Raw genomic sequence first — 24,891 nt, forward strand, 5'->3', positions numbered from 1 at the left:
TGTGATCGCTCTCGCAGACTCTGAGTCACTGATTATTGTCCAACTTGTACCACTTTACCCTACTTAATCTATATTCATTACCATTGAAGACCATTTCAGCTGGGTTCAAAATTTCAATACTTCTAAAAAATCGAAATTTAACCAAATCCGTTAAAAAATGAGCTTTCCAAAGCGGTTGATCTTTAACTTTCAATAATTCAAAAATTGCAATTTTTACGGTTATAGGTGTGGACAAAATGTTTGCCAAAAAGGTTTTGGAGGGTCTGGAGAGAGGTGAGGGGAAAAGGAAAAAACATCTGGAGATAATTTTATTTTTGTTATGGGTCACCGAAGACCGGAAGTTGATATCTTTGAGTTCCAGCAGCAAAATTGGCAATTTCTGTGAAGAGGCCATAAGTAATGCTACAACCCTAATTGAGTTTAAATTCGAAACTTTCATTTAGTCATATATTTGAATGAAAATTTCTAAATATGTTGTTTCCAAATTTCATCTCCGAGATGGATAATAAAAATAGCCTTACCTCCAATAAACTGAATTGGGATTGACCCTAGTTATATTATTGAGTGAGATTATACTTAATTTTTAACAGGTGGAAGTCAGGATAATTATATCACCAAAAGATAACATTTGCTACATTATTTGTAGGAGTCAGTTCTTCTACAATATTCCTAACCGTTATTTTTTGAAAGTCGAATGCTGTCTACCTTAGTGGAAATATAGGAACGTGGATGCAAGAGGGGAATATGATCAATCTTAGTCTGATAAAAGAGGAATTATCCCAGAACTTATGAATATACCTATAGGAGATTTTTAGAACACAATTTCTGAGCACAATATATGTGATATCGTTTTATATAAGCCCTAAAGTAAATTTCAAAATTACTTTCCACACTTTATTAATGTTATCAATCAGAAATCCCAGTCAGGTGTATGAGATAAATTGCTGTAGCCAAGACTCAATATTTCAAGCAATTGCATTCACACCTGAATAACACACACCTGACTCCGTGTACGTTAACACTTAGGTTGTATTGGTCAGGTTGTGTGTCTGTCGTCCCATCCAAGTTGCTTGATTCTTGTTCTCAAATCAGTTCAGTTGGAGCCACATCGCGCGAATACACGGTCACTCGGAGCGCTTGCACTTTCCACTGCCTCTGTCCATTATCACGGTGATTAAAGGTGTTTTCGGGGTAGGCTACCTGGTGCATTCCACGTGACAAAAATTACTCATATTCGGCGGAATTTTCTGGGCAGAGAGGGGCGCCTCTTGCAATTTCACCTTGTGCACCATCGCCTCAGTACTGTGATATTGGTGACTTCGGGTGGTAACTTTTAATTCAAAGACAGCATCATGTTGAGTGCAGATAATAGATTCAATATGTGAACACAGACCTCGATAATTGAAAGAGTGAGTGAGAAAGAGGTGAAAAATATTGTCTCCACCTGTCTCTTGCCACATTTACTGTTTGAGAAAGAACATCCAATATTGCCACTTTGTGCCACACCAGGTGAAATGGATATGGAATTACAATAAGAGAGTGCTCAAGTTGGACGAGAAAAAAATAATGCCAAAACCTCCTTGCTCAGTAATTGGTGCCTTTCATCAGAGATTTATGGTTGCATTCAGCAGTGGACATTGATATTCATACGACAGTGCCTTCTTTTTTTTTTCGATTTCTTCGACTCTCCTGGACCCCATGCGAAAGCTATTGTTAATTTCTAAATCACAAAAATACCTTGGAGCTGTGCTTTGTATATATTAAATGTGTAGAAAAAAAAAGATAGTGCGCGAATGGACATTACCAACGAATGCAAAATTCTCGTTGAATATTTTAATATTATTTTGCACATAGAAGCTGGATGCCTTTCTGTGTGCGTTCAGAGATAAAAGTGTGCATTTCACATCAAATGAGTGTATGAAAGGCTGTAATTACCTTCTATATATACATTGGATTGCATATCAATTCAATGCATACTAGTGAAGCAACCTGACTTATGCCAAGTCAATTCAATCACTTCATCGCCATGTTAATCTGGCCATTAATTGCCCATTCTCATTAGAACCGTGAATCAATAGTCTATTGAGAAAGATAAAAAAAAATCTAAAGATAGTCAGTGTGTTCCATTAATTAATGAGTGTATACATAGGGAGAAATACGAGGAATCGTGTGATACAAGTTGAACCTGTAGCCTTTCAATATCATCGACAAACACCATGACAATTTCGTACACTAGTGAAGTACCAAATGGAAGTAGTTTTGGATGTTTCTGGCGAATTCTCAAGAAGTAAGTCCACTGCGGTCACTACCCTCTCTTGAAAAAAAAACCACTTCTTAAATTATTATTCTCAAATTTGGGTACTATGAGCTGCTTCATTCTACTCAAAACCCTAAGTCAACTTTTAGCGAAACTATTGATATGAGGCAAAAAGCTCCATTCATTTGAAAAAGTGCATCGCAACGCAGGTGGAGTATATCTCAATACGGAATCACATCAAATGATTTATATAATGGGGATCTACGACTGAATCTCATCAATGACGCTTTGTTAATACAAAAGAACGCAGGGAGAGAATTTTTAACTTTGCACAATGCTCGAAAGTGTGAACAATTCATGGAAAAATTTGAAAAATTTAAAGTATATATAAACAAAAATTAAACTTATGATGACTCTAAAGGAAATTATTGTCAAGAATGCACGAATAGTTCGTACATCACATGCATTATTTAAAAAAATATATATCAGCACATCAAAAATAGTTACTATAAAAAATGTAAGAGAAAACCTATACAGAAACGGACTAAGGATAGGCTAACTATTTCTCCCTTAATAAACCTAAAGGGTTTATTTTTGATAAGATGAGGCATCGAAGAAATACAAAGTTCGCAAGTTTTTCAGTGATGTTTCAGAAGTGCTAGTCACTTCTGCAAATGAAATCCCTCATTGCTTCCCATAAATAGACGAAAATTTAACACTAAGGTAAAGTGCCCTCGAGTTGACCGGTTCCTCGACTCTACCGGTGATCAATATTTGAATGCTTGATAGTGAATTTCTATAAAATTGTTACTGATTCGTATTTATTTATGGAATAATGGACCTATTAGTGTTAGATCATACGCCAAATATTAGTGCAAATATAAATAAATTGAATAAATAACTCTACCGGTCGAATTGAGGAGCCGGTCGACTTGAGGGCACTTTACCTTATTTCTTTTTAATATTTGTTATATTTTCATCAGTTATATATTATTTTAATATATCCATCATAACATAGAAAACTTAAGTAATTTTTAAATAATATTTCTATTTTATGATTGTAGGGGATGAAACAATAAATTTAACATCCAAAAAAATTGTTTAAAATTGTTAATTAAGAATTCTTTAAAATTTATTGAATAATCAAATCACTTATTAATATTATTTCGGTATAACCTTACATCCCTAAGTTTCATTATATTTCCTCGCTTATAAAAATAATATTCAGGGTTTTGAATAAATTTTGCACGAACATGAAATACAATATTCTTATGCAATTCTTTCAATATTTCATGAAAATTCTCTATTTTTAAAGGTTTTGAGAAGTATCGAAATAGTATAATGTAATAGTTGCGGAGATCATGAAAAAAATGCGTAAAAAAGCAAAAAGAATATAATTTTTTCTTTTTAATATTTTCTGAAACGTCGAAGAAAATTTACTTGGGCATATCATTAGATATTTATGAGCAAATTCATGGCTATACTGTGCTTGATTTACCCATAAGAACCAAAGCTATAACTAAATGAAACTCACCTTTGTCGTAAAAGCGACCAAAAGTGGGTAATTTACTCTGTACTATTTAGACACAAAACTCATTTAATTACATGAAATTCCAACTTATGGCACAATTTCTGTACAAATCTAAAAATAAAAAAAAATCCAAACCGCAAAACTATTACTTCATGAGACATATAGAGCTAATGACTTGATATTTTTAAAAACAAACGAGACATAAAAGCTTTAAATTACACTTAACTGATAACCACGGGGAAATTAGTTATCACAGGTTATTAAAATTAAGTAACTTTAAAAAGAAAAGACGCGAATAAATTGTACTACTTACCTACTCTATCTTTTAAAGCATATAAACGCATACTCATCAATTCTTAGCTTTAAGAAGCATGAAGAAGTAAATTATTCAGTAGGGTGAAAGGAACGTCTATTGACACTCTAAGAACTCGTGTCAGTACCTATTGACACCCTACTCTGTACCATTTGGGATACGAAATTTGAACATCTCTGTTTATAGTAAAAGGTATATTACAGAAAAAACGTTATATTACTTATATTTTACTAGATACATTAAATAATTTTCAACATTTTGACAAGTGTCAATAAGGGTTCCCTGTCGAACAGACGTTCCTCTGACCCTATCCCAAGATAAAATGTTTTTGTTCTAAGCTAATCCAATAAAAAAATGTGCTAGAAATTCTAGAGATAAAATATTTATATTTTAGAACTAGATCCTTATACTTTTTGAATAACAACAAAACACGGATTTAACCTAGATCCTTCTCCTCCTTTATTACTCGGACAACGTTTCGGAGTTTGTTGGCCCCTTCCTCAGGTATCCGAAAAGCTCCGAAACGTTGTCCGAGTAATAAAGGAGGAGAAGGATCTAGGTCAAATCCGTGTTTCTTGTTATTCAAAAAATAATCTACTGACCGAGCATCTAATATTAACTAGATCCTTATAGTTTAATATGTTTATTTTGAAAGAAAAAAAAGTTATCTACCGCATTTAATCCTTTACATTAAACCATTACAAACATCACTTTATGCATTACGGCTATTAATACATAAGGTACCCTGTTTTATTATTTATTATTTTTCCTCACTATTTGTCAAAAAGTAATTTTATAAATTGATGATTTTGGTATCTATTTTTATGGATGTATTTAATTTTTTAAAGGGTTTTTCAAAATAGGATATTAATCAAAATAGGCCTTAAGGCCTAAGACCTTAGATATGGCGGTAGGTAAGGGGGAAAGGAAAAAATTACTTACTTATACAGAATAACTACCCAAGACAAGATTTCATATCCAAAAATCCAAATTAGTTAAGACAATTTAGGAAAATATTATCAAAATCAATACGAAGCGAGCAAAAAACAATATGTATTTTTATCTCTGTCGTAATATTTTTCTTATCGTCTAATTTACGTTTAATTTAAGTATGAGGGGTCCCGGTCAAAATCCCGAAAGCCAAAATCCCGAACGCCAAAATCCCGAATGCCAAAATCCCGAAAGCCAAAATCCCGAAAGGGCCAAAATCCCGAAAGCCAAAATCCCGAATTCTTAAAAGTGTTATAGCTACTCCCACGATTGTACCCGCGCTTGCTGGAGGCAAAGGGAAATCTTCTGTGTCTTGGGAAATTATTCTAAACATTTTCCTCCAAATGATTTCATTCCTATCAGGATTTTGAACATTCGGGATTTTGGCTTTCGGGATTTTGGCTTTCGGGATTTTGGCCTTTTCGGGATTTTGGCGTTCGGGATTTTGGCTTTCGGGATTTTGGCTTTCGGGATTTTGGCTGCCACCGAAGTATGAGCCATGTAAGAATAGGTTCAAGACCAATCACCTTTATATAACTCCGAAATTTTCAAAATGGGACACTAGGACACCACCAAACACATGGGGTTACATTGAACAGTGACTTTGATTTTTAAACTTACTTGGACTATGACGAACATTCAGGGGTCAAGCATCCCCTATAGTATCTAGGAAGTCATATAGGTCTCATCCTTTGATGTCCAATATTTAATTTAAAAAAATCGAAATGTTCGATGCTACCTCGTGTTTGGTGGTGCCCCAGTTTCCCCTATTTGAAGGCTTAAAGGTCATCATAACCAGCTTTAACAATGAATAACACTTAAAGAAAATTTGGCATTTCCATTTCACCTTGATTATTATGAAGTTTGGAATGGTACGGTCAGTTAGTTATACTTGATAATGATTTAAAACTCGGATTATGACCTATGTTTAGATTTATTCAATTGTAAATTCACACGACGCACGTTTCGGATTCGGAGATGTTTGTCTACTTCTTCAGGTATGGAGATAATTGGGATAAATCGGGTCACAAGGGATTTCTGATACTACCACTTTACAACACTCAGAGCACATGAACACCATGATAGTCAAATACTGTCTGAAGTTACAATTTCTGTCTGAATTTTGTCTGAAGTTACAATTAAATAAATTCAAACATAGGTCATAATCCATGTTTTAAATCATCATCAATTATGAAGTTTGTTCCGCGCTTGGCGTAAGTTCCTAAAGAGCTATGAAAATAGAAAACTTTCTGGTAAACGTTCTCAGGCATCTTCTGGATTCCAACATTTTTCCCATATTCCTTTAGTGAATCTGACTTAATTTTTTTCAGGAAATGCATGACCTAAGACTAGCTATTAAAATATATTGCTATAGATAGGTCAGATTCATTAAAGGGTTTTGGGAAAAATATAACATGTTCAAAGCCAGGGTGTGCGTAAAGCCTGAAAGCCTTTCCCTAATCTTGTATTCCAAAAATTAATATACCGTTTAAACTGCTATGAAAAAAATTAATGAAAAGCGATTTGATTTTATGTAAATAATTCCGTTTCGTCCCTCAAGCAAAATCAATACGCTATTAAATAATTTAATTTAAACTTGATTAAATACGATGTGTTTAACATTTTTTTATGACCAAGTGTTCAATGAGCAATATTTTATAATAATCCATGACAAACGTAGAACAATGTTTTTGAAACTTTTAAGTTTACCCTCACTAGTAAATAAATACTATATGAACTTGCTTTGTTATGAATATCATGCAATATGTTTCTTATCGACTTTAGCAGCAATAAACTTAATTTAAACAAATAAGTATATTGTGAAAAAATGATTTAACTCAGATATTATTAAAATGAATATCTGTAGCTATTGAGCAGTTTCAATAACTAAGAATCAGGAAAATTGTTGGTGTAGATAAACTTGATAATTAAATGTCATAATTTCTAAAGTCAATGCCTTAGGTTGTGTTGGGTGATATAAAAATCGACCTTTCCAATAAATTGATTGATTACATGTGCTGCTCCTCTCTTGGAACCGTGACGAGAGCATTCGATATAAATAATATATTTATCCATTATTATGCCACATATAAATTCCAAGTCATTTGCAATTACGAGTTAATGTAGAAATTAAGTTTTCTGTGAAATACTTGCTACCACCGAACATTTTCTGTGACTGGCAATTTCTGCTAAAAATTCAATGCCATTCCGATATCACCGGAGGAGAATGGCAAATCTTCAATTAACTTGTGGAAAAATCGTGAAGATATTCACTGTTTTTTTTCTGTTTTATGTATTTCTTCCACTAAATATATCATTAGTAGCAATAGTTTTTTTTTGTGCTGATATCAATCTTGTTTGCTATTTGAGGGAAGCACGAAAACTTGATGGGCAGTATTTCCGGAAATGTGCTATACATACATTATCTAGAAAACTTAAAACTGTGTGATTTTTTTAACATCCACACACAAACATTTGTGCAATTTAATACAAATTCTAAAAGTAACAACCATCATATGGAATGAATTGTATAGAAATTGAAAGAGGTAGCGAGCCAGTAAATTGATTCGCTTTTGAAATTTTTCGTATTGTATCACGTATGAAAGCTGAATAGGCAAGAATGAATTTTTGTAATGCTTTAAATAAATAAGGCAGAAGAGAGGGAGAGGAAAAACTGTGACATGCAGTAAAGTAGAGCGACAAAATTTCAATAATTTGTATAAATTTTAGTTTTGAACCAACTCTGCTGAATAAAATAAGGAGCCTTGAATTCTATGATAAAATTAAACTGTTCCAAAAGACTTTCCAGCAAAGCTTTGAGAAGTTCTCATGGAAAATTTTACAAACTTACTTTTTATTAGCACCTATATATTCTTTAGGACTTTCAGAAGAAAAACAGCATATTGAGACACTTTGTCCCTCTTATTTAGAGTGTCAATGGCAAAAATAGCAAAAATAAACCAGTCACAAAAAGCTCATCGACGTTTTTCGTGCAATTTTTTGCTCACCACAACTGACATGCGAAACTTTGTGAATTTCAAATTAATTTGAAGTAAATCAGGGATTATGGTGGCAATACCAGGGGGAAAACACCTAAATTGCTTTTTATATTTCATGCACATTAGCTTAATGTAATTTAATCGTGAATGAAATACATAAACTGTCGGGGTTTTTGCTGCAATATTATCTGTGACTCGAAAAAAATATATTTATAGCTCTTTTTTATATATATTTTCTCTGTTACATAAAATTGGTTTCTATTGAGAAATTTATAGCGGGAAATATTTTTATAGACTTTAGTGCAATTTTTTTGTGTGCGCTGTGAAACACGAAAAGCGAGCAATCGAACAATAAGGCCTCACAATGGAAATAATGGAGGATGTTGGGACAATATCAGGAAGAACAAAAGTAGAAAAGTAATTTTAAAAATTGAATGTACTTGAAGTATTTATGGTATTTCAAAATCCGAAAAAATACCTAGCACGATTAGAACTTATAGGTATAGAAACGCAGAACAAAACATATATTTCATAATATTTTTTAGGAAAAATCTAATTAACACAACACATTCTTATAAGAGACGCTCAGAGCAGAAGTGGGCTGTTTTAATAGGGAAATGCATACAAAGGAGACCACTTCTGCTCTGATCGTCTCATAAGTGTTCTAAAACTTTGTAAGAGATCATTTTCACTTTTCACGAAAGAAATATTCTTTTCGATCTATTTTCTAAAAGATGTGAAAGTTCTTAAAAGTGCTAAAACAAAAAAATTGTGTAATGTAAATTTTTTAGTATTTGGAAGATTTTAAAACAAACATGGAATTCGTGTTCCACGGTTCCAAATTATTCTGGAAACACTTAATTTTTCACCAAAAACAATAATACAATGATCGTCGGATGTGAAAGTTCACCCCCCAAAATAAAAAAAAAATTTCTTCTCAGAGCTTCCGGTGCCCTATGCACCTTCTTCAAGTCAGATTCCTGGGGCATTATCTTTCTTGTGGGCTAAAGAGATGTCTTCATTGAGTACACGTATTCTTAATCACACACTTCAGGAACAATTCTACAGCGATGTTCTACTTTTTACAATTAATTTACTAATAAGTTAAACAAAATTAAACTAAAAAAAAATATTGGCTACTAATTCTCTTTCTTGGTGCCTTTTTATTCCGGGCTGAACTTACCGATCCGACAATCACCGAATTATTGTTTTAGGGAAATTGTTACGTCGCGTCGGTTAATTACTTTTTCATAAATTTTGAAGAGGTCATTATTAAAAATTCATACTTTCTGGAACAAAAATAATATGAAGGGATGACACAATATTTTTAATATCCATATTCATTGGCTAAAAACCATAAAACTTTGCACTTTTAAAAATGTTTATAAGGTTTATGCAGGGGCTCACCAAGCCTAATAAAAAGTGAAGCTATTTTCACTTTTCCTTGTAAAAATGTTGCAGATATCGCACCGCGACTTAAACAAATTTGCTCGTAGTTCTTGTATAATTTTGGCGAACATTATGAAATATGTATTTTTAGATAGCTTTTAATGCTCGATTTCGAAATATATCAGACTGATAAATCAATTCTCTTAGGAAAAAACTTGACAATAGTCTTCAGTACCTCTATGCAAAAACGTATGGAAAAATGAAATGTCGAGAGGCCCCTGGGGTTATGAGAATTATCCATATTTAAAAATTAAAGTTTCGGTCGCCTTTGTTTCAGATGATAATCAAGTTTGAAGTTTTTGGTTTGTTACTTTTTATCTTGTGTCCCATTATTTGAGTTAGAATTTGTAAAAGCAAATTCAGTGATACAAATTATGAAAATAAAATATTTTTGAATTCAAACCTTTTTATGAGACGAAATAAAAACATCAAATCCGAAATATTATACTAAACTCACTAAACTACCCACTAACTTTAAGTTGTTTGAGCTTTAAGATACTTTAGTTGGCTGCTATCAATTAAAGATAAAATTTAATTTAAATTTGCTAAAGTATCTGTTAAAATTGTAAGATCTAAAGAGAAAAAAATTAAAAATTTCATTTAATTACAGTTCTAAGTTAACTAATTCTTAAATGAAATCAAGCTGGTTAAACCAAACTCAGTCGTTTGAGTAACTGAGTAACTGTTTGAGTAACTTTGTAAGTAATTCCAAGAGAAGTTGAGGCCGTATGTAGAGAGCTCTATTAGACGGAAAGCCTACTAAAACCGTATATGGATAAGTGTAATTACGAAACGCCTGTAAACAGCAATATAACCATTGTGGAAGCCCCTATTTCGATTTCTACATAATATGTCATAATATGTCCGAAAATATGGTAAGCTAGATTCCCGACCGAAAATATTATTATTTGTTAGTTCTATCAATGTTTGGGACTTAATGGGGTCGCCCTCATGCATTTGGTTTTTTTTATATCGAACTATTTGAAGCCAGCTACTTTACTCAGCTCACAGAAATGATAGAAAAACGGTATTTAAACAAATATCTAGTATATTTATCCCTCCACAGGGATCAGGATCTTATAATAGGAGATTACTCCCTACTTTTAAGATATTTCGCGTAACGGTAGCAAATGCAGAAAAGTTCTCATAAGAATTCGTATAATGTGAACTCTGGCTATTTCTCCACAGACCACATGTTATATGATTGGGTTAGGATATTCAATAGATCAAATTAATTATTATCATTATTGACGAGTTTTGAATGGAAAGGTTTTCTCGGGTGCCGAATATTTTAGTTCTGACAAGATATAACGAAAACTGTTCTAACAAATCTCAAATTAATAAACGTAAAATTGTTAAGTCATTTCTTCTGCAAAAGCCCTAACGGTTATGTTTTTGAAAATTTTATGCCATTTCCCTCCATGGTAGTATGAGAAAAATGATAATACCGTGAGGAAAGTCAGTCTAGGGTTGATTGAGCAAACGGGAGCATAAAGCTCCGTGTTCTGGGTACCTGGGAGTGGATAGTTGGCTATCCCAAAAAAAAATTGCATATTTTTTCAGGAAAGGTTTTAACACATTAACCGGACTATACATAACATACAATTGTATTATTAATAGACATTTTGTGATTGCAAAATACAACAAAACTCGATGCAGAGAATTACTTTTAGTTGGCAAAGTTTTCAAACTTTATTATTAATATGTTTTTTGATTAATATAAATAATAAAATTTATTATAGAGAAAATTAAATCAATTTTAAATTAATTAAATGAATTTCTCATACGAATTTAGTAAGAAGTAGACGGTTTGTTTTTTTAACCAGTTCCTGACAGTGTCCGACAGGGTATTTTGGAATCAGACCAATAAATTGAAATTTTGGTATTGCCTCACTATTATAGATAGGAAATATAAAAATATCACGAGGAAGTACTCTTCAGGGTAGAACTTGAACATAATCATGATCTTCTTTTTCTTTTTGGCCATGTAACACAGAAAGAAAATCTCAAAAATTCAAATTTAGATTTTGTTTAAAATCAATAATAATCAAATAATAATCTTCAAATAATCATTTATTACTCAAGAGACTTACGAAAAATACTTTGTCTAAGTTAAAGCCTAATCAAAAGATAAGAAATGTTATAATGGCCATAATAATTAAAATTATTAAGAATATCAGCTACTAAACTTGGTCAATTGCAGTTTCAAATCACCTACAAACTTGTAATTCTATTCGAGTGCGTTTCTCAATATAATATAGGTAACCTCGTCTGCTATAGATAGTACTATACTTCAATTACAAATTTATTCTCAATATTTGAAAATTTTCCATTCATCTTGTGAATTCAGAAGTGTTTCTGGCTCAATGAAGCAATTTATTTAAATTTATTCATTGAAATACTTTATCAAACACAAAATTTTCAAAGTCAATAATCGTACAACTACTGATAAACTTCCATTAATTGGAAAAGATGGAAATTTTTTTGATTAATCTAGATTCATAAATATCATTCTAAACATATTCGTTTGTAAAAAAATTTCATGCAAAAATAAATGAACAAAGATTGAAAATTCTTGCGCTAGAATTTCACTCTCAGTTGTTTTGAAAATGAATAATGATAAACTGACTTGTGTTTTCTATGTTCCAGATGGAGAGGCAGCGTGTACAAATTGGTGTGGCGTGAGTTGCTGGCTTACCTAGGAATTTATTATGCAATTAATCTCACCTATAGATATGGTCTGAATGACGATCAGAAGAGGTAAATATGCTTCAGCTGTAGTTGTACAAAATAAATTCGGGGAAGAAGTGAAAGGATTTTGCTTTGGAATTCCAATTAACAAAGTTTTCTCTAAATAAAAATCGTTACTGCATGTGCAAGATGTCAGGAGGACAGGCACTTCAGTGATCTCCTCACTGTTTAATAAGACTGAGCTACTTGAGAAATAGACGATCTCTCCAATCATAACTATTATTGGTTCTTAATAATTTCAGCATGATGCATAAAATTCAGGTGTACTTCTATCATAATTTTAGGTATGCCTTCTACTGAAAAATTGCATATTTTTTTTTAGCACGGTTTCTTTTCTAGATAAATCAAAATCAATTGTAGAAATTTGTATTTTATATTTTGATGCACAACTTAAATGTGTGAGTATATTTCACAAGTAGCTTGAGTGATGTCTTGTAATTTTCATTTGCAATTTTGTTGTTTGTTATGCTAGTTTTTTTTTATTACTGAACTCTCATGACTAATGTTCATTTAATTGTACCTCAACACTTGATAAGTTTTTCTTAATATTTTTCCACATAGTTTAGTTGCGGAAAATATTTTCCTCACTAGGAAAGGTCGAAAGTGTACAGTGTCTTGTTTGAAATACTGATGCAATTTATTAAATTCAAAATTAAAATTAAAGAAAAGCTTTTTGAATTACAAGAAATTCTCTTAATTGTGAGAATATAGCGGAAAGTAAAATCAACATAATCCGTTCTTCAAAATGTACTACTTGCCACAATTCCAACCAATTGTATCACTATTTTAGACACTGTACGTCGTACTGAGTGACACTCTCGCTGATTCATATCAACAGATGCACAGTAAATGTTGAAAAGCCACACAACCAGAATTTATGTTAATTGTTGTTCACAATCGTATTAATATTTTTCTGTCTCCATTATGCCATATTATTTGTAATTAAATGCATTGCAAGCACTATTGTTAGTGCTTTCCGATGCGTTTGTCACATTCATGGTGGTTCTTAGCATTTAATTGAACTTTTTTTCTCTAAATGTGTCATTGTAGGACTTTTGAGAAAGTACGACAGTATTTTGGGGCACAGAGTGAGAGTATCCCAATGTCATTTGTGCTGGGATTTTACGTGAGTCTTGTGGTGAAACGATGGTGGGAGCAATACAAACTGCTACCGTGGCCAGATACACTAGCACTCTTCATAAGTGCCGCCATTCCAGGAAATGCAAGTATTGTTGAAATTTTTGAGTAAACTTCCTCATAATAAAGGGTGCGATATTATTTTGCACACAACAAAAAAATTTTAGGAGGAGCAAGGAAGACTAATGAGACGGAATATCATGAGATATGCCTGTTTGGCATATGTGATAACATTACAGAGGATATCACTGAGGGTAAAACGGAGATTCCCAACTCTGCAGCACATCGTGGATGCTGGTCTGATGCTGGAGAGTGAGAAGAAGATCTTCGAAATTATGAATCAGAAGAGCCCTATGTCCAAATACTGGATGCCCCTGGTATGGGCAACAAATATCATCAATCGTGCGCGGAAAGATCAATTAATTCAATCTGATCATATTGTCCAGACACTTCTTGTAGAGTTGTCTGACATTAGAAGACGCCTAGGTGCTCTAATTGGCTATGACACCGTCTGCGTGCCATTGGTGTATACACAGGTACTAACAAATCTTTCACTTGACTTTACCTATTTAGGTTAAATTAGCAAATCTCTCACCTCTCTCGCATCAGAGAAGACGTAGAGAAGAAACCGCGTATCAGTGGCATTGAAACGCTAACAGATGATTATTTTACTGACTTATCAAACGGGGTACTCCCCAACTCTCCATTTACCTCTATCATCTACCACGCTATTCACAGTGTGTTGTGTAATTTAATACTTGCTAACTTGTCTTGCCTAACTTTCTCACATTCATTATTTTGAATGGCAAGAGTCTCTATATATAGAAAATTAATCATGCGATTGTTATAATTCATGTACTGTGGTGACTCTCGTCTTTGGGTCAAGCTATGCAAACGGATCGTCACCTTTAATTGAATTATCAAATCACTCAGCAGTTGACATGTTTAACTAGACAAATTGATTTACTGGTGAAATTTGCATGATGCGTATTTTATGAAATTTGTTTGCACTCTTCTAGGTCGTCACTCTTGTGCTGTACTCATATTTCATAGCAGCCCTAATGGGTCGTCAGATGGTACCTCATATCGATGGATTTGTAGGAAAATACGAAGATCCTGATCTCTATTTTCCCCTATTTACAGCCCTTCAAGTAAGTTTTTACTAATTTAAGCATTAACTAATTTAGTTTTCGCAATCTGCAAATTCAATATTCAATGAGTTAAATGCTAGGGCATGTACTTTATGTTACAAGGGTGTCCCGTGTTTGTATTTCCTTTAGATCATCATGATTTTCCTAGCATTAAAAACTTTCTGATTAGAAACCAAGTAGATTTCAGTGTACTTGATTTCACGGCATTTTGGGTTATCAGCCCTATCTTTGTATAGGAACTACAGTTTGTGAGATACATAAATAAAGGCCGAGACATTAATTAATTGACGGAAAATTTAGAAAACGAGCACTAGAACACATCTTGGGAAAGCCCAACAAGGATAACTCTGGGATTTTCGTTAAGGATGTATTTAGACCATTTACTTAGACGATTCCTGCTTTTTAATAACTGACTGTTCATAGTACAAAACATCATAAGACATATCAACGATCAACCAAAGGATACTCAGTGGAGTATGTTATCGTTAGGCAAGTCCACACAGTACGTTAAAGACGCTCTACCCTTAATTTCCCTTCTGAGGTTAACCTTAGGAGCAGAGCTCATTAAGTATCCAATCAGAGATTAGGAAAACAATAACAGTAATATGGGTTTCAGACTTAAGGTTCAGCCATTTAGCTTAACTCCGCTAATTCCTTATCAGGAATGTTTTTCGAGGAAATTATTGTATAGGGCAAATTTTGAAAAATCAGTAAAATTTCTTGTTATTCAAATTTTTGAGATCTTCAGGAACTGGGCTAAACCTTCAGTCCTTAGTCGCAGAATCAATGTGTGGCTTATGAGGCAGTCTAGTCTAGTTCTTTTGTAAGATGTTGTGCAGGAATATTATTATTATTAAAATAAAATCATTTCATATACAGTCAATATAAATATACCAATTGTCATATAAAGTAGTAGAATTTCGGAAAAGTTCTGAATGAATAGAATATCCTTTAAACATTCCAAAATTCAGAACAGGTATGAAAGATAAAAATGTATGTGTTTTTAATTCACTAATTCAATTCCTATACAACAGAACATAATAACTGTTCACATTATTATAGAATCGCACGTCATCGGGATTCGATAGACTTATTAATTCAAAATTATTAACTAATACATAATATTAGATCAGTATTTCAAATATTTAGCAATTTAATTGAGATGTAATGCATCTCTTTTTAAAAATAGAAAGCGATCCAGCAGGGATATTATATATTTTTTGAGCTCAATAAGAAGGTCTTAGGTCGGCTTCAGAATAGAGGTTTAGCCCAGTTCCCAAATGTCTCAAAATCTTAAATTGCGAGCAATTCTATAGCTTTTTGAGATCCTAATAGGTCATTTGTCCTTAATTATCCAATCCTAAGTTATTTTTTTCCAAAAAATAGTAATTGATAAAAAATTGGAGAAGTTAAGCCATATAGCTAAACCTTAGGTCTGAAACCCGTATTACGGTAATGCAATTATTTGTAGCCGGAAAAGTTCAAGGGAGAAGAAGGAGCAACTAAGATCGAAGCTCTCGGTTGATTATTTCGTGGTCACTGCACGGTTTGTCTAATGATAAAAATTAGTCTATTTATAGTAGTCATTAGACTTTTTAAATTACTACAATATGTACTAGGTTAGGGGGAGGTGGAATTACGCTAAAATGACTTAATATTGATTTTTTTCGCATTTGAAAGAAATTGGACCTTGACGTAACATTGTTTAGATAGACAGAACAATTGTAGATATAACTTCCCAGCTTCTTTTAAAAAATATGCAAAAAATTTAGTGTATTTATTATGGACCCAATTTTGTTTAATTGGGGCATGGGGCTACACATGTTTCCCGATTCACATTTTGTAAAAATTATTTTTAATTGAATTTCAACTTTAAAGTTTTATTGAATTGGAGTCTCACTTTAAAATTAAAAATAATAATAATAATAAAATATTACTACACAATTTTAAACGGGAAAAACATTTTTGGTGAAAAAGATAAGTAAATTTGTTAAGTAAAAAAATAAATTTGCTCAGTAATGGCTCCGGCACACCTTTTAGACCAGGGAAAATTCATAAAGTCTAGATTCACATTCCTTTATTTCTTACAAGTTTTGCATATGTCTGTTCTATTCTTTCACACTCTTCTTCTTCTTCCTTTTAACATCACACCACACCAAATTAAATTTAGTTGTGTAATTTGGAGTCCGAAAGAGTGAGATAGACTTATTCAAATCTTTATAGAAAGAAGGGGACGCAAATTTCGCTTTCATGAAATTTTACTGATATAAAAGCTGTGGCGGAGGCATAAATATTTCAAAATGGGCAGTAAATGATTTTGGTAAAAAAAGGTCCATTTAAATCAGTAAAAAATTAAAATACTTCACAAACTTGTTAATTTTCTCTTTCTCTATAATGTTTCATTACACACCAATTTACATTTTTACTGACTATTTTTACCAAAATACGACCTAATCTGCAGGAGTCCTTTCAATACCGAGATAATTATTTAATACCATGGGCAATCACCAAGACTTTAGAAGCTAGTTGCATATTCTAAAACAAAATGTCTATGCATAATGGTAATTTATAAAATCTTTCAATAGATTTTGACATAAAATATCTATGTACATGAATAATAGAAAAAGAAGTATTAAGTAATACATTTTGTATATTTTCTACAATTTCGTAAATCATAAATTTTTCTTAGCGTAATATTTTCATAGACTTGCATAGAGGTAGTAAAATTTACGTTAGAAACCGTAAAAGAACAGCCGGATACTTTGAATTTAAAATGACAATAAAGTTGACACTTTTACGACTCTATTGTCAGAAATGCCATAAATTCTAAAATATGGCCAATAATAAAAGTTATAAATTTTTTTTAGAAGCATATGCAATCAAATTTGGTTATCATTTCGAGGTAGACATAACAAAATGCTCAGAAATGTATTTTATAATTTAATGTATGTACCTATCAAGTCTTATTGTATCAGATAGCATGGTGTCAAGGTGTCTATTCAGTAGTGAGTGTAAAACGTGCAAAATTAACTGTTCTCATCTCATTAATCTTGTAAGGAACAGCTTTTCCATCACCCAGACAACTCTTTAGAGCGTTTGAAATATTTTTGCCAACTACTAAATAAAAAATACTCAAGCGATGAGTGCGATATTTTGTAACCTTTTCAATAAATACATTTTACAGGTGATAAAAAATTGTATAATAAAATTTTTGCACGTTTTACCAATCATCACTTCTCGACGGAATACTAAGTCATTTCTCTTCGACCATTTGTACCATACAATTAAAATTGCTCAGACGTAATAAATACTATGCCGAACCGTGAAGTTCTCTCTTTTTTTTTCCTCGAAACATCCAGCCATATATTGGCATTTTAATGGTAATCCAAACAAAATTTGCAACCTGTGTATAGTAATTTCTGTGGAAAAAAATCACTCTCTGAGGTGATTGTCTTAAAGAAAAATTTTAAACTTTTGTTTTCTTGATATTATTTTTTTTCTTTGTAGTTTTGCTTCTATGTTGGCTGGCTGAAAGTTGCCGAAGTTTTAATTAATCCCTTTGGCGAGGATGACGACGACATTGAGCTGAACTGGTTGATTGATAGACATATCAAGGTAAATAAGAAATCGCTTAAAATACTTGTCATCTCACAGAAAATATGACTTGTGAAAGGTACCGAAAAAGTCAACAAAAATATTTCAGTATCAGTTTGTGTGCAAATATTTCTGCAAGCAATTAGTGAATTTAATTAAAATAATTTCATGCGTCATTATCTCTAATGATGTTCAATGACTTTCTCAATTTAATGTGATTCATGTGCCATTAAACCAGCTATTGTTGAATTTTTAATGAAAAAAAAAAGTCTAATATTGTACTGTATGAAAAGATTCAAAAATGGCCATACTTCACTAACGAGACGATTAAAAAATCCCCGAGAAAAAAAATAGATGAAAGCGAAAGGAATAAAAACGAAATAATATGCAAATAACAATTCAAAATTAAAATACTCTTCGAACCTGTTAATGAATAAGCGTTTTGGATTTTTGACTGTATCAAATACGAATTGATAGGAGATTTCGTCACAAAAAAAAGAATATCATAGAATCATCCAGCTGCTTTTTTCTATAATCTCTGATGATAAATTCGTGCACGTGTTTGATTTTTTTGTATGATCTCAAAAATATACAGATAAATATTTATAGACAGATATTCTTTCAGTCTTAGCTTTTTGCTATTTCTTCGCTTTCGGAAAACCTCTAACGTGTTTTTTTTTCTATTCTTGCAAAATTTGAATCAACGTCACTTATAGAAAAATCTATCAATGTCAGAGTTGTTAAAATGTAGTTCAGATGGAAGATCGAGGTTTTGACACTGAAGCTACTTTTTGCGAAGTGTTCAATGTGCTTTGAGGATAAAATAGTGCAGGTTCTACACTTTTGACCAATTAAAAAATATCTAATTGATAAATGTTCAGCACAAGAAAAAAATTAAAAATTTCTGTGCAGCAAATAGCTATTACATAAATATTAAATTGTTGTTTTTTAATTACTTACGTACTCGATTTACGTCTTATTTTGAAAATTTCAGTACTGGAATCACACTTATTTTAGGATAAAAATTGTGTAAAACGGCTCGAAGGACCAAAAATGGTATTCACTTCGCACTGACTGTCACAGATGGCACTTGTATCTTAAAAAAAATGTTTTCCTTTGAAACTTTGAAGATATAACTTTTGTAATAATTGCACTTGTCTTTGTTCAGGTGAGTTATCGAATGTTGCAGCTGTGAAGATTTTCTGAAAAGAATACAAAGAACAAAAGTTATTCTTTTATGATTGAAAAAAATTATTTGATTATAGATAATGAATGTTTGTTGCTGAAAAATCATTCTAATTAAATCTACATGAATCACTCAGTGCAATTCTTTGGATTCTAATCATGTGAATGGAGAGTGGCTTTGGTGCTTTTCGCTCATTTGATTTGCAATCTTATGATTAAGCCGAGATATTCATGAGAATCGACAACTACACAAACATTGGATCATCTTTCAATACAATGTGGTATTTTTAAATTTTCACACATTGTACCAATAATTTGTGAAGAATACTCCGTAATCGTGTTAATTTGCCAGAGGAACCACGCAAATTAGTTAGACTACCACATATTCATTTAATCCCTGAATAACAGCTGATTTTTCCAATGAAGAACCGTCCTCAGTATTTTGTTATATTGGCAAACAATATGCAAATAATTTTTCACATGTGTTTTCTTAGTAATTCCGCATGATTAGTTAAACCGTCCATTAAAAAAGTTAGTCGATAAAAATTGTTGTGCTTGAGCTTCAAGTGCAAGAAAATATTGCTTCCACGGAAATTATGTGACACAAATACAAACAGTGTTGCATGTTTGGTCAATTGCTAAACATTCCTGTCCTTATTTACATGATCACCAGGTGAATTTGATCTTTTCAGGCGTCTTACATGATTGTCGATGAGATGCACGAAGAACACCCTGAACTGCTCAAGGATCAATATTGGGAAGAGGTAGTACCCAAGGATTTACCTTACACTCAAGCCTCTGAACACTATCGCCGTCACGAGCCGAAGGGATCAGCTGAGAATTACAGAGTCAAGCCTGCGGATGCAGTTTATGCCAATATCGTGCCAAGCAAAAATCGTCACCTTCCTGATGATGTCTATGCCGATTACGAAAGTGTTGACACACCAATGGTGGAGCGTCGAAAGAACTGGTTCAGTCGTCAGATAACGAGAATGGGATCTGCCAGAAGTTCATCCACTGCATATTCATCTGGAGGACTTATGACTCGCAACAGACACAATTCTGTTTATTCAAGTCCTGAAGCAGCCCTGGGGCAGCAAATTCAAGGAACTGCACCAGCACAGCAAAAAATGAGCTTCTATGAGAAACTCGTTGGAAGAAAGTCTGGTCGCAGTGGGAGGCAGCTTATCAAACAAAGTGAGTCACTATCATAAAGTCATGGCACATGTTGCGGTTTCAATTGAAGGTCAATGAAGAATTAAAATCAAATTCATTAAAGACAAAGTGAAAGTAGACTATATACTAAAAGAGTACCTAGGGAGAAGTGGGGCACCTTTGAAATTGGGGTTTTTCACCTATTTTTAGATAAGATTGAGCCTTATCGTGATATAATTTTGCTGCACATATAGATTGAGAAGATAAATTACATTATGATATGGCTCAGTTCCATTTAAACATAGAAGAAAAATCCCAATTTTAATGGTGCCCCACTTCTCCCTATTATTCCTACTTTAGTTTTATTTGGTATATAAAATTTGCATTACCTCTTCTTGTAGGAAAATATTAAAGAAAATACGTCATGTTACTTGAATTTTGTTAGAACATTAAATAAATTATAGGGGAGGCTGGGGCAAAGGTCACAAATCGAAAATTTCAAAATTCAATATTTTCCAAAATAAATAAGATAGCGGCTCAAATTTTTTCCATAGATAGCCTCCATAGGTCTTCTTCAATGTCGTAAGTTTGTTAGAATTTGAACAAGGAATTTAGAAAATAAAAAATATTGATATTTTTAGCCCTATTTTTGAAATATTTTCCATGCAGAAGATATCAATTATTACCTAATTATATTAAATTTGATGCACTGGTGAATATTTCCCAAATTATCTGGATATTCCTTGAATACGAATCCGCTATCTATTTCAGAATTTTACAAAGATTCTTTTCTCCAGAAATCCTTTTATTAAAAACGACCACTTGGGGTAAAAAGTAACAAAAGCTATGGAGCAAAAAGTAACAAAAACAGAAACAATTTCTGATGTCCCACGGTGAAAAGAAACGTCAATGCTATGTGTCGCCGCTTGTTGTTTGCATTGGTCAAACGATTTGGAGTCTTTTGTGTGTGTTTTTCTTTGTAAACTAGCTTAAAATGCGCTTTTCTCGCTCAGATAGAGAAAACGGTGTTTTACAAAGGTGTAGAAGAATAAATTTCCTATGAAAATATGTAATCTAGGTATTTTACTTAAATTTACGGAATCCCGTAATAAAACGAATCAAAATTTGATAATATCTTTTGCCTGATACTATTTGCCCCAGCATTTTTGAGAATGATCACAAAATTACTTTTTAGAAAACGGCTCGATAAATATATTTCCTTACAAAATAGAAGAAAATGACTTTCAAATAGTTCTAGAGCGGTAAATTTCCTATAAAACTGTGCTAATTAGAAATTTTGGAGGTGCTCGGAAAGCTTGTAAAAAAATAAAATATCCGTTCTGTGACTTTTTGCCCCAGTCTCCCCTAATATTTTCACGAAATTGCCAATAGGCGTTCTTCGACCCTAAAAGAATCTCAAATAAATCCAGTTCTACATTTTTGTAATAAAACTTAATTCAATATTATCAACTAGTTGGTATTCTAGAAACAGCTCTTTAATTACTTATATGTTAAAAAGCATTGAGAAAACTTTCGATTTCTATAACGCAATTACTTATTTAGGTATTAAAAACTTTAACAATAAACTTCTTAGTTGAGAGATTCTCTTTTGACTAACATAAACAAGTTTTTACTCCATACCTACAATCTACACCTTTAATTTCAAGTTTTTTTTTCAAGAAACCCAAAGCAAAAACAGATATTACAACTTTTTGTCAATTCCAAATAGAAATGGATGAAGTTTCTGGGAATCTCCCAAAAAAGTTGTTGAGAAATTTTGCACGCTTGTGTAACAGGATTGATTTGTCGCCAATCCATCAAATTCGAGCTTATGTGCTCAGTGGATATAGTTAAATCAATGGACCATGCACAACCTTGTGACTTTCATTTGACCACTGATTGGCGAATATCCGCTTAAATCTCTATGATGGACACACAAAAAGAGCAGACGGTGCAGAGGAAGATTTCACATTTATCATTACATGATCGCATTCGATGATTTTTACTATATGCTCACAGCATTTTTTTTATACCAAATGGTTGATAAATTAAACCCATGACTACACATTGGAATTTTTCTTACATTTTTTTTGTATTAAACCTGTTCCATCCTCTTTATAACTTCTTGATAAGTCTTTTGGACTGTCTGAATGAGACAATCATTTAAATTCCAGTTGAGCAACATTTTAGCATAATGCGTAAAAATTTGGTATCACTTATTAATTAATGATTAAATGACAAGGGAGCTTTAATTGATTTTGGGTGATTTTCTTTCTGGTAGGTTCCAAATTGAGCCTAAATGGCGTAGTTGCTTCAAATGCACCTCCACGAAATAGACCGCGTATACCGACGCCGGATGTAACGAAGGAAGTTATGGACAGAGAAAATCGTCTATCGATTGCAATGACACCCACATCATCCAATAATCAGACATCAGTTGCATCTGGAGTAGCTTTAATGGCTCAACAGGTAATCAAAGTACCAATTGATCTCGAATAATCACTTTAGAAATTCATGGAAGGCTTTACAATCTCAGAATTCGCTCAAAATTTTAAAACTCTGGAGGTTACAAAAAACTTTTGTAACCTCCAAGAAACAAATAGAAAAAAGACTTCTTACCTTGCTTTGCTTTCATTTTCAGCTCGCTACTACTCCTTCAATGTATGCTCCAGCGATGAACTCTGATGTATCCGTTGTTGGCACGTTATTGCTGTCGCCGATCAAAGAGCTGGAATCTGGTTCGGTAAACAGCAGCCTTAACACAAGCAATCCCGCAACGACAGCCTTGGCCAAATCCATCCTGTCGTCAAATCTTCAGCAATCAGGTTGGTACTATCAGCCTGTGGACAAAAGTGGTAGATGTAGATGGAGAAAAATGAAAGTCTCAGATTTGCATGTTGTGGTTCTTTCAGGAACATCGCCCTACAACAACACTAGCGTTAGCAACATCACGGAGCTCGCTTCGTTTGCAGCTGATGACGAAACTGGGAAAAACAGTACAGCTATTCTTCCAGCTGTTGTATTCCCAACAAGTCTAACTAGCACAGAGAATGGCATGAAGGTGGCCACTTTGCCAAGGAGTCTTGCGAAGAGCTCATCGAATGTGATTATCACCGAATTAACGGAAAGCGATACGGATAATGTTGATGCGACAGCAACAAAGGGTACCCTATCTCGAGAAAGCAGTAATGCCACAACCAACTCAACGCATTCAACATTAGAAACCTTTACGGGGACTATTGCGGGATTGTTCAAGCCGGCCGAGAGTGTCCGGTCCACGGGCAAGAAGTCAGACAGTAAGACTGGAGAAGTGTATGTTTAGAAGAAAAGATGCTGAAGGAGCTCCCTTAGGATTAGTATGTAAATAGATCCTGTTATGAGTTATTGTCCCCAAGAATATTATTTTTATCATATCTGTAGTAGGAATTTTCACAAATAAACAATGAAATTTAGTATTCAGTGTCCTGACTATTAAAAAAAAATGCTTTTGTAGTTCAATTTATAAAGCGCTGGATTTTTGACGGAAAAGGATTGGATTCTGATCTAAACACGAATCTAGTGAGACCTTCATACACCAGATGGGTCTTTGGGTCGGTAAAATTAATATTTTTGATACGTTGAAAATAATTTGTAATCAGCTATCACAAGGATGCATTCTGTTAGTTCACATTTAATTTATGAAACCGTGATACACTTGATTTCATCGGATCGATACATAACGATCCGTGTTATGTAGTTTATGTTCGAAATTATACCTATTTTTTATAAATTTCTGTAAATATTAAAAATTGGGGAATCAGTGGCGCAATAGGCAAGACCGTTGACTCTTGGGCGGATCGATTCCCTGGCTCGATTCACTGTTGTGAGTTCGAGTCCCGCCCGGTGCAAAGATCTGAATGTTTAGAAAAAGACATTTTCACTGTGATATAACGTAATAAAAATGCACCGCCTCGCCCAACAACTCCGGGAGCATGGAAGAAGCATTCACCATACTACGGGAAGGCGCTCCTGGGCGGTCTACAATGGACTTCGCAGATTTTTCCAACACGGGATATAACGCATTGTAAAAAAATGATTACCTTGCAATAAATATCTCGAAACGATTAATAATAATATTAAAAATTTAAGTTCAAAGAAAGAGTTAAATGCTTTTAGATATTTTTTTATGTAAATATGGGTCATTTCTCTTAATATGCCAATTCGTGGTACCCTTCTCTTAAAAAAATGCTGACTCAGGAAATTTTTATTAAAATAAAAGTTATAGTTTTTACTCAAATTTTAATTTATTCTATTTCGATTACAAATAAATGTATTTTTAAGGGGATCATAGGAATCGTTTTGAAGAGAACAAACAGATGAATTTCGGATAAGGGATTTAG

At 32.9% G+C, this 24,891-nt stretch overlaps 1 protein-coding gene across 8 annotated transcripts; it reads left to right on the forward strand.

Moving 5' to 3' along the window:
• Positions 1-1,090: 1,090 nt before the first annotated feature.
• On the forward strand, positions 1,091-23,971 carry LOC129797874 (bestrophin-3). 8 transcript variants are annotated; one of them, XM_055840738.1, is made up of 11 exons: positions 1,091-2,287; positions 12,189-12,299; positions 12,533-12,574; positions 13,341-13,512; positions 13,595-13,963; positions 14,447-14,578; positions 18,086-18,193; positions 20,050-20,554; positions 22,794-22,981; positions 23,154-23,337; positions 23,401-23,971. In XM_055840738.1, exons 1-11 carry the CDS (start codon positions 2,217-2,219, stop codon positions 23,832-23,834), a joined length of 2,316 nt encoding a protein of 771 aa, XP_055696713.1. In that variant the 5' UTR covers positions 1,091-2,216; the 3' UTR covers positions 23,835-23,971. The 8 variants fall into 8 exon arrangements, with proteins under 8 accessions (XP_055696713.1, XP_055696714.1, XP_055696715.1 ...); XM_055840739.1 differs by having other exon boundaries at positions 23,425-23,971; XM_055840737.1 differs by having other exon boundaries at positions 1,103-2,287; positions 23,154-23,367; positions 23,425-23,971.
• The last annotated feature ends 920 nt before the right edge of the window (positions 23,972-24,891 follow it).

The sequence above is a fragment of the Phlebotomus papatasi genome, chromosome 1 (genome assembly GCF_024763615.1).
Source record: "Phlebotomus papatasi isolate M1 chromosome 1, Ppap_2.1, whole genome shotgun sequence".
Taxonomy (NCBI): Eukaryota; Metazoa; Arthropoda; class Insecta; order Diptera; family Psychodidae; genus Phlebotomus; species Phlebotomus papatasi.

Coding starts and splice junctions, on each gene's coding strand:
- LOC129797874 (XM_055840737.1), top strand. CDS start 2,217: ATGACAATTTCGTACACTAGTGAAGTACCAAATGGAAGTAGTTTTGGA. Junction 14,579..18,085: donor CCCTATTTACAGCCCTTCAA/GTAAGTTTTTAC, acceptor TTTTCTTTGTAG/TTTTGCTTCTATGTTGGCTG. Junction 18,194..20,049: donor TGATTGATAGACATATCAAG/GTAAATAAGAAA, acceptor TGATCTTTTCAG/GCGTCTTACATGATTGTCGA.